Source organism: Cannabis sativa, chromosome 4, assembly GCF_029168945.1.
Source record: "Cannabis sativa cultivar Pink pepper isolate KNU-18-1 chromosome 4, ASM2916894v1, whole genome shotgun sequence".
Lineage (NCBI taxonomy): Eukaryota > Viridiplantae > Streptophyta > Magnoliopsida > Rosales > Cannabaceae > Cannabis > Cannabis sativa.
The window spans coordinates 57,025,287-57,036,999 of NC_083604.1; the positions used below are offsets into that span (position 1 = coordinate 57,025,287).

Consider the following 11,713-nt stretch of genomic DNA (forward strand, 5'->3'; position numbering starts at 1 on the left):
GTTGGCTTGTTATTGATTTGTAAGAATTGTAGATGAGGAGTAAGGTTTAGAGGGTGCTGAGGGGATTGAAATTAGATTTTGTGAGTTTAAAGGGCTGAGATAATAGGGTTGTGTAGAGTTGGTGATCTCACTTGGTGATCACATTTAAAGCTGTTGGGCTGATATTAATGGGCCTCTACAATATTACAACCTGAACTCAACTCCTCTCGTACGTCAGAACAGTATAATAGTACAAATTTCTTTAATTTCATTCCACATGTAATTGTAAAATAAGGTTATTTGACGAAAAATTTAAAGGGGTGATGTTATTGAGTTGAAAGGTTTAGTGGTGGGATTTAAATAGATTCGGGTTATGTTAATGGGCCTTCACCTAAGTTTTTCAATGAGTTGAACCATATTCGTACGTCCGAAATAAAACATTGTACTTTTTTTGTTTTTGAAAAAAAATAAGTTAAGAAAAGAAGAAAATTTTAATAAATGGTTAGTTGTTCACATTTAAATCCATTAGGCTTATATTAATGGGCCTATACCAACATCTTTTAATGAATTCAACCATTCCTGTACTTTACAAAGATAACGCAGTACTATTATGAAAACCCCCTGCGTGTACACGTGTATTAAAGTGATGACTTTTTTAGTAGAATGGGTAGTTTTAGTGATTTATATATGTTGGGCATTTATTTATGTTGGGCTGATATTAATGGGCCCTTCACCTACATCTTCTTATAAGTTAAACCATCGTCGTACGTTAGAACAGTACCGTAGGACATTAGGTTTTTTGGAAAAACGGGATTGATGAATAATGTTGACATTTGACCATACTACGTACGCCTACACGTGTATTTAATTGTGTAATTCAGAGATTTAAGCACCCCTCTTTTGACACATCAGATGTGCCCAATGGAGTACATCCCAATGGAGTACAGCTAACTAAAAAACGTACTATAGGGTTATTCTCCACGACTTATATAAGACACTTGAGACGTTTTCCAATCCAGCATCAAGTTTATAGAGAAATGAACTTGTAATTTAGTTATTAGCATTACAATATATCAAGTATGAGTTCAGGTCCACACTGGGTTATTTTCAATGGACCAAATGAAGGTATCTATAGTACGTACGAAGATGCTGTAAGCAAAAATACTACTTCTGATGCGTCCATAAAAATAATTCGTTATGAATCTTTCATAGAAGCTTTTTCTGCTTTATGTCTACATGGAGAGACGGGACAATGCTTCACTGGGCAGCAAGTTAGAGAACTTTGCTGTGTTAATGAGTTTCCCTGCATGTGGGATTCTGATGATGATAATGATGAAGAGGCTATCCTTAATTCTGTTTGCTCACTGTTTGATGAGGGTGAATGTTCTGGTGCAAATAAATCACCCGAACAGGACAATGTGAAAGATTCGACTGACAAAGGTGAGGACCGAAATGGAGATGATATAGAAGTTGGGGACAAAGGAGGAGTGGATACTTCTCCCAAAAACAGTAAATGATGCACTGTGTTAGTGTCCAAGTTATGTTATTTTATATTTTGAAGCTATAATGTACTATGAGTATTTGTTATGAAATCTGTACTTTGGTTTATTTTGGAGTATTAATGTCACTTTCCTCATTAATTAATTGTGGAATTAAAATTGAAGTGAATCATTGTGAAATCACAACTGCAAACAGAAAGAAAATAGACTTAAAATAATATAGAAGAGTTACATACAACTACATATATAATGGAGGTAAGTGCTTCAATCTCATTAAATGGCCTAACAAAAAGTTGATTCAACGGCCATATGAGATGAGTTTTAACAAAAGTACATTATATATATAAAAAATACCACGATTGAAATTGAACAGATGTTCAATCAAGTTCTATAACTTGAGGGAACTTCCGTTGAGACGGAGGGCTATTGTCTCTGAACGGGGACTTTGGTCGTGAAGGACTTTGTCTTGGAGTAGTGTTTGGTGATTCTTGTTTTATATGAAGTGGGTAGTGGGGTATGGACACCTCGGTGTAGTCGAGAATGTCATCCATGATACCCTCTAATTTTTCTCTTGAAGTGTTGGCTTCTTGCATGGCATGGGCTGAATGGTAGAGGTGTTCCGCCAGTTTGTATGACTCCTGCTTGGCCTCCGTGGCTCTTAAATGTGCCTTCCTTATAAGTTTTTCGTGTTCATGGAGAACAGTCTCGAGCCTTGCACAGTTAGGACATCCTGAAATGGAGGCTGAACGGAGTCTTGGACTCCGTGACGGTGTACCTACGGGTCTTGTGGAAGAAAGAGGATGCGGTGGGGATTTTTGAGGACTTGTTTCAAAAGGGTTGAAGTTTTGGTAAGGGTCTATTTGATGTAGGTAACAGTAAAACGGGGTTTGAAAAAAATGCTTAGTTTGGATAACCTAACCTTTACTTATATAGTGGGTTTGTGGGTTGATGTACACGTGATTGGGTTCATGTAATAATAATGGTTTTTTTTTTTTCCGAATTTAACCATTTAATAGTTAATAAATTTTCACAATGGTAATATTTACCCATTTATTAGTTAACCAATTTTAATAAAAGGAGAAGGTCAATCAAATCCCACAAACAAAATCTAAGCAATATCGAGAAAGTACTAAGTGATGTGACATTTTTATATTAAAAACAAATATACCTACGGTTTTATGATTTAAATAATAATTTCCAGAATTAAAGTAAAAATAAAATGCTTTAAAGTATTAGTACACATGGAAGACATAATGAATGAAGTGAATTGATTTACTACGGCCGTATAAAAATGTCACATCACCATCTTTAAATAATAAGTACATGGTTCAAATGGTGAAATTAAAAATGTGATATGACATCCACTCATTTCAGTAGTCAATAATTTATTAAAATTTGACATCACAATCGTTGTTGGTACTACTATCATAATTTATTAAATCTGACCTAATTGATTTGTCCAAATTTTAATAAGAAAAATGTCATATTAGTATATTAGAGCCCAACAAATATTAAATCTCCTTAAGTAATTACTGGTAGGTTTCGTGTTTTCAAATAGTATCTTAATTAACTCAAATCAGGGAATCTCATGAGATCTGCATGTCATAATGTAGTCAGTTTGATTTGAAGTTACACTGTGAAATCGCTGACGTACGTTATGTAAAGTATAGGAAATACTCCATTTAACGTCAGTGAGTACACTGTGGGACGTACACAGAAAATTAAAATATTGATAAGACAACTTTTAATTTTTTTAGTGAGTATCTACAAATTAAAGAGGAAATAGTCCATACTTGGTTAAGAAGATTACAATATTTGGACAATTTTTAAATAATTCCCAACAACTTAAGAACGTGGTCCTAAATAGGAAATGGTTTAAACTGTATTAAAATAAATATTGTACGAATAAATATGTCTGAAATTATAGTTTACATTTGAAAAAAAATCTTATTATCTCATTAAATGCAAATATTGAGTAAACATAATTGCACCGTACTGTATTTACGATGTAAGGTACTCTGCACTTATATTGATGTACGTTATTTTCAAACTTGAACTTATTGAGATATGGGAGATCCAGCTTCTGATGTACATTGAAATACGTTCCAAACATATTTTCATATAATTTATTTCTGTGACTGTTGAAAATTGATTTTAGGGTTGGAAAGACATACGTAGAAATGCGTTATTAGAATAAAGAAATCTTTTATATATGCTAATTAATTTGTAGGAACCACATTACAATTTCTCACTTCTTGATTACAATAAAGTATTCAACATTACAATTTTTAAATAATAAAAGTGAACAACCAACTACCATTACAATGAAGATGTTATGAATCCGTATTGGTCAAATTAATATTAAATATTTACATTTAAAACCTGATTTGACTAGACTGTACAACCTATCAATGAAGATGACTTTGTGAATGCATTGGAAAAAGGCATTTGGATTAACCCAACAAAATGGTGATGTGAGACGTACTGTGTACAGACTTCGACGTACGTATGATGTGACATATATATTTAAAACTCACCCAAGTACGATTTTATAATAAAATAATAATTTCAACACTTAAGTAAATAACAAATCCTTAAAAACCCTAAAGAACGATTTTAAATAATTGTTATTAGTTTGTATTGGAATACTAGTTTCCAATAATGAGTTGACATCTGTAGGATGTACTCCTTCTTTAAAAACAAAAAAAGTACAAATTTAGGGATACCTTTGAAGTGAATATAAAAAAAAAAATGTTTTAATTTAAATATACATTTTGTCTGCGTTAATATCAATAAAACTTAAATTACCTTTGTTTAATTTTTGTCTTTTATTAATAAAAACTCCTACAGTACATATGATGTGACATATATATATTTAAAACTCACCCAAGTACGGTTTTACAATAAAATAATAATTTGAACACTTAAAGTAAATAACAAATCCTTAAAAACCCTAAAGAACCATTTTAAATAATTGTTATTAGTTTGTATTGGAATACTAATTTCCAATAATGAGTTGACATCTGTAGGATGTACTACCTTCTTTAAAAATAAAAAAAATACAAATTTAGGGACCTTTGAAGTGAATATTTGAAAAAAATAATGTTTTAATTTAAATATACATTTTCTCTGTGTTAATATCAATAAAACTTAAATTACCTTTGTTTAATTTTTGTCTTTTGTTAATAAAAACTCCTAGAGTACATATGATGTGACATATATATATTTAAAACTCACCCAAGTACGGTTTTATAATAAAATAATAATTTGAACACTTAAAGTAAATAACAAATCCTTCAAAACCCTAAAGAACCATTTTAAATAAATGAGGAGGACCTTTTTTGTATTTTAAAATAATAAACATTTTAGTAATATTTTTCCATCAATCCATATACGGTTAAATCAGTAGGTTGTACTATCTACTTGAAAAACCTAAAAAAAATAATTACGTAGAAATATGTTATTACTATAAAGATACCTTCATTATTTGTTAATTAATTATGATAAACTATTTTTTAAATGATACGTGTATATTTTTTGTGTACCGAAGGGTGCAAAGTTAGTTGATATTTTTTCTCATCTCATTTTATTTTTATCTTTTTTGACAAATTAAATAGATTATTTAACTTATTCTGCTAATTCTGTTCTTAATAAAATTACAGAATTTTTTAAAAAGAAAATCAAGTGATATAGTAGTATTTATTTTTTTGATCTAAGTCAAATATTGTATGTATAGTTTTTTAGTACAATTTTCTTTAAAGAAAATGTTTTTAATAATTAATATCTAATTGATTGGGACAAGATATCGTAAAATACGGTTGTTTAATTTTTGGTATAGTTTATTAGTGGATATAATATAAACCAGCTAACCATGTACATCCTCAGATTTGAGTTTGAGCGTCAAATAATAGACAAATTGGTAAAACCAAATTATTTATCATTATTATTTTAGTAAGTAAATTGCTTAATTATCATTATTATTTGATACTGTAAATATACATTGTATTGAGATGAATTTGTACATATACTATAACATCGGGACTCTTATTACATGAGGAAGCAATTTGACCTAAGAATGTAAAAACGCTGACATTTGCCTCCCGCGTATCATTTTGTTCGAGAGTCTGGCGCACCGTTGTGTCAAATATGATAACACTCATTCCACGGTGGCCTTGTCGACTCGGGAGGTTGAGGTTCGGTAGGATGGCAATTTGGGTGGCCGTATCGGAAGTAGTTCCGTCCACCCGTATCGGAAGTAGTTCTGTCCACCCTACTCCACCCATCCAAAACCTTCGTCAACATTTCCTGAATATACATGTACCACATACATAAAATTTTTAAGAAACAATTCGTAATAATATAATTTTAAAATAAATAGACATAAATAGTTGAGTTATTACCGAAATTTGTTATGAGATGATTGATTGAATTGCTGAAATTCCCTTGATGCACCTACAACACACGGTTGCAGTGCATACCAATCCTTCTGTTTACACATCTTCACTTCGGTGCAACAACAATACATAATTTACTTTTTTTTTTATATATTATCCCTATACATACGTCTACAGATAGGGAGTGAGTTCTCTAGGAAAGAAAACAATAGTAAATTGAGATGTGAAGGAGTAAGGAGAGGTAGAGGGGTATATATAGTACTTGTGGATGTGATTGTTGAGTGTAGTCTTGTCAAAAATTATAAAATAATAATTAATCTAACCCTAGGTACGGCTAAAAAAGGGGTGGTATAACCCCAAGATAAATTTGATTTTGTCAATCCCTTGAAAAACGTAATTTGAACAAACCCAACCCCCTATTAACTTTTCCTTGGAAGACGTAATTCGAACCAACGAAATTCTCGGTTTTGTTCTGGTTTGGTTGACTGTGGTTAGAAAAATTATTTATTTAAATAAGGTAAATGTTGTTCCCATTGTTCCCATCCGTTAAGAACAACAATGGCCACATAAACTTTTCACATGTAGCAACAAATATCCTAATATTATGTCGAAATAAACATGTGTGGCGAAATGAATAAGAAATTAAATTAGGATGTTTACTAATAATGAGAACTCAATATTTTTTTTCAAACGATTTAAATATTTCATTAAAATATTATTCGTTGGAATAAATATTGCAATAATTTTTGTAAGATTACATTAACGTATAAATCGTTGTAATCAAGATTGTAATAATTTTTTGAATACTAAACAAATATAGATAACTTCACTACATACTGTGTGACAACGGGCCCGTAAACACCGCAAGTCACAGTGTGAGTCGTACGAATGATTGAGTGTCACTCCGTACAACCCTAGGTCGAACACGATTCGGTGAGTTCGTTAGGAGAGTAGTGAGTCCGGTACCCCAAAGCTAACTTCACTGCATACTGTGTGACAACGGGCCCGTAAACACCGCAAGTCACAGTATGAGTAGTACGAATGGTTGAGTGTCACTCAGTACAACCCAAGGTCGAACTGGATTCGGTGAGTTCGTTGGGAGAGTAGTGAGTCCGGTACCCCAAAGCTAACTTGACTACATACTGTGTGTCACCGGGCCCGTAAACACCGCAAGTGACATTGTGAGTAGTACGAATGGTTGAGTGTCACTCCGTACAACCCTAGGTCAAACTGGATTCGGTGAGTTCGTTAGGAGAGTAGTGAGTCCGGTACCCCAAAGATAACTTGACTACATACTGTGTGTCACCGGGCCCGTAAACACCGCAAGTGACATTGTGAGTAGTACGAATGGTTGAGTGTCACTCAGTACAACCCAAGGTCGAACTAGATTCGGTGAGTTCGTTGGGAGAGTAGTGACTCCGGTACCCTAAAGTTAACTTCACTACATACTGTGTGTCACCGGGCCCGTAAACACCGCAAGTGACATTGTGAGTAGTACGAATGGTTGAGTGTCACTCCGTACAACCCTAGGTCAAACTGGATTCGGTGAGTTCGTTAGGAGAGTAGTGAGTCTGGTATCCCAAAGCTAACTTGACTACATACTGTGTGTCACCGGGCCCGTAAACACTGCAAGTGACATTGTGAGTAGTACGAATGGTTGAGTGTCACTCCGTACAACCCAAGGTCGAACTGGATTCGGTGAGTTCGTTGGGAGAGTAGTGACTCCGGTACCCCAAAGCTAACTTCACTGCATATTGTGTGTCACCGGGCCCGTAAACACCGTAAGTGACATTGTGAGTAGTACGAATGGTTGAGTGTCACTCCGTACAACCCTAGGTCGAACTGGATTCGGTGAGTTCGTTAGGAGAGTAGTGAGTCCGGTACCCCAAAGCTAACTTGACTACATACTGTGTGTCACCGGGCCCGTAAACACCGCAAGTGACATTGTGAGTAGTACGAATGGTTGAGTGTCACTCCGTACAACCCTAGGTCGAACTGGATTCGGTGAGTTCGTTGGGAGAGTAGTGACTCTGGTACCCCAAAGCTAACTTGACTACATACTGTGTGTCACCGGGCCCGTAAACACCGCAAGTGACATTGTGAGTAGTACGAATGGTTGAGTGTCACTCAGTACAACCCAAGGTCGAACTGGATTCGGTGAGTTCGTTGGGAGAGTAGTGACTCCGGTACCCCAAAGCTAACTTCACTACATACTGTGTGACACTCCGTACAACACTAGGTCGAATGGTTGAGTGTCACTCCTTACAACACTAGGTCGAACTGGATTCGGTGAGTTCATTAGGAGAGTAGTGACTCCGGTACCCCACAGCTAACTTCACTACATATTGCGTGTCACGGGGCCCAACACTAGGTCGAACTGGGTTCAGTGAGTTCGTTTGGAGAGTATGGACTCCGGTATGGTCAACATTTATAATAATTAACATACATGTTGTCATATGATTAAAAGAAATAAACATACAAATTGCAAACTCAATTAATAGAGAAAAAGTATTGCATAGTCTGTTTATTAATTTTGGCCAACATGTGTATTTGGACATAACATAAAATATAAGAAAGTTCATACAATTCCATTAAACCAAACTAAACCGGCTGTATATGTGGTTTATTCATGTGGGGAGAAATATTTATGTGTTGTACTTTTAACTGTTCATAGAGTTGACATAAAATATTATTTTAATTTGATTGGACTGCTTGTGATTGACACTACTTTTTTGTATATAAGTATAGTGGACCAAAGACTTTGAAGCAAAAAATTGAGAGGCAGCACGAAATATGCTCCCCAATTTTAATATACTTTCTAACGTTTTCAAAGAAATTCGGTTTCCCCCCTAAATTTATTTTCACAAGCCTATTTCCACCATAAGGTCAAGGGAAACACTCCTTTTCAAGCCTCACTAACACCCTAATTTGGTTTGTTAAAAAAAAAAAAACCATGGTGGCTGGTTCTGGAGAGGACCCCTACGGGTTCGAGAGGGATTTCCCTTCATGGAAAAATTCACTTGGGGGACACCCCCATTGCTACTGTGATGATCTAGCTTATGTTTGGACTTCTAGCAGTAGAGCAAATCCTGGTCGTCGCTTCTTTGGATGTCCGCACTATGTAAGACTTCGAACGCCTTAATAATATTTTAAACTAGGCTTTGTAAATATGGTAATGTACTTATTTTAAATTCATGAGAACAACGAAAGTCGAGGATGTGATTACTTTTGTTGGATCGATCAAGCTCATCCTAAAAAACCTGCAGACACTACTCTCGGATTGCGAAACCAAATAAGGAGTTTGGAGAAAGAGAAGATGCACCATGAAAACATTATTAGAAAATTAAATTTCATTATATTTATTTGCCTTTTCATCATTTGCCGACTTTTATTTCGTTAGAGATATTGTATGTGGTATGATGTTTATTTTATGTTTTTTAAGTATGTTGTCAAAGGAAAGGTAGACATTTAAGTTGGTTCTATTAAAAATTTCTTAATTACTATTTGGTCATTGATTGTGAATGTCAATATGTGCGTAGTACAGTAATTAATCTAGTGTGAAATACTAGGATTTAAAGATAAATATCGGTAATTTTCACAATATAATCCAAAAAGTGTCATAGTAACTTAGTCAATATTGTGGTGTTTCACTATATTGCATTTTAAAAATACTTCAACTTTTTTTTCAAAGTTTTAAATTACATGATTTACTTACCTATGAGTTTAATGTCTAATAGATTGCTACCATTTTCAAACGTTGATGTTCAATACACTGCATTTTTGAAAAACAGTAACCTTTATTTATTTTGATCGCTTTTAATTGCATTATTTAGAAATGGTGAAATTGTGTGAACGCCAGAGTTATTATGTCTCATTACTGTACTGTACTTTAACTATGAGTTTAATGTTTAATAGATTGGTACCATGATTTATAATTTTTAATATGTTGGAGGTATCCATATAATTGTTGTAAACCTTGATGTTCAATACACTGCATTTTTGAAAAACAGTTTTTTTTTATAGCCTTTAATTACATTATTTAGAAGTGGTAAAATTGTTACAAAGGAAATTGTGTGACAGAGTTATTATTTCTCATTATTGTACTGTACTTACTCTTTTTGATCCAAATTTATGTCCAAGGCCAGAATTAATGCCTTCATCTCTGTAATGGGAAAGTACATAAGTGTAGGTATTTTTATTATTTTGGACATAATTGCAGTAAAATTGGTCAATTTCATTTTCAAAATAATGTACTTCACTATCCAAAACCTAACAGTACTGGCAAAATATAACAACAGTAATAATATTCACAATAATAATGGGAAAGTACATTAGTATAAGTATTTTTATTATTTTAGCTATGGACATCATTGGACTAAAACAGATAGTGCGAAAAAGAATGTAAAATTGGTTAATTTTATTTTCAGAATAATGTACTTCACATATTGTTATGGTAAAAAAAAATCCAAAACCTAATAGTAATGGAAAAATATAACAACCGAAATAATATTCACAATAATAATGACCATACGGTAATAATAATCTGTTCCACCAAATTCCAAAAACTACCACAACTCTTACCCTATAGTAAATTATAAAATCACCAACATTAGTGCAATTCCAAATCACCTAACAGTAGTATGATGCAAGTATATAACATGACTCACTAAATATAATTTATGACCTAAAACCTAACTTTTGTAACCATTGTACTGAACATACTAAATATATAAATAACGTAACTTTTGTAACAATTGTAATATACTACTTGTTACTTATGGCCAGCCTTTTAGAATGACGGGTTTTCGGGGACTTGCTCTTGCCAGTCCACATGTTTTCGGACCTGGCCTTCGCTGTGCTGAATCGGGGGTCTCAAGGAGACCTTGATGGACTACGTAATGGTATAGTTGTTGATGTTGATGGAAGAACTTTGGTTTTGCTCAATCCAAATTGCTTCTTAACTCCCTCCATCACAGCATGTTTAGCCTTGTTACTCTCGTGGGTGACAATTTTCCCAACACAATCCAGTCTGGCTTCAATAGGATCAAACTGCATTGTACATTAGGAAACCAATTCAGTAATACACATGACAACCAAATCCATAGAAACAAATCCATCAAAAAATAGATTGACACCTCAATTTTCACAATATCAACAGTTAGTTAACTGGATGAAAACTTAAACTAAAGAAATCAACATTACATTACCTCTTCCATTATTTCATTTTCCTCGAATAGTGATTCCATGTACTTCATTACAAACATTCCACAATCGTGGCCATTTTGTTGTTGTGGGTAGTCCTTGCTTGAAGAAATAATTACAAATTCGCTGAAATTCAGGTCTCCTGGCTTGACAGGGGCAAACAATTGGTCCAAAGTCTGGAGCTGCAAAAAAATTAAAACAATCACAGTTGAGATTAGTGCAATTACACTAATAAAACGGCAAACCGTGTATGCATACCATCTCTACGCAGGTGCTCCGACGTGACCTCTTATGCATTGCAGAAGACAACGAGTCCCTAATTTCCACTGTTGTATTATCCATGCTCACATTCGCCGCAAACCAGTGCGAAGCACTCTCGATATCCAGTAGGGGGACCACCATCTGCGACAAAGTAAAACAAACAACGTCATCGGAAAATTGAACTACACACATTTGATTCAACACAAAAGTTTCAAGAAAATGCAAATTACAGTGTGACATAAACTCAAATCTGCATCGTAATAAAGAGTGGACCACTCTTGCTGCTTCGCCATCCTCTCCACAGTCATCGTTCTTCCAAGTAACTTGCTCTGCACAATAAGCACACATAATAGATTACATTTTAAATAAAAACATAGA

At 34.0% G+C, this 11,713-nt stretch overlaps 1 protein-coding gene across 1 annotated transcript; it reads right to left on the reverse strand.

Annotated features, from left to right (window-relative positions):
- Nucleotides 1-11,030: 11,030 nt before the first annotated feature.
- Nucleotides 11,031-11,713, reverse strand: LOC133036527 (uncharacterized). Its single transcript, XM_061113062.1, has 2 exons — nucleotides 11,333-11,713; nucleotides 11,031-11,256 (listed from the first exon to the last, which is right to left on the reverse strand). The coding sequence occupies exons 1-2, from the start codon at nucleotides 11,681-11,683 to the stop codon at nucleotides 11,071-11,073; spliced, it is 537 nt and encodes a 178-aa protein (XP_060969045.1). The 5' UTR covers nucleotides 11,684-11,713; the 3' UTR covers nucleotides 11,031-11,070.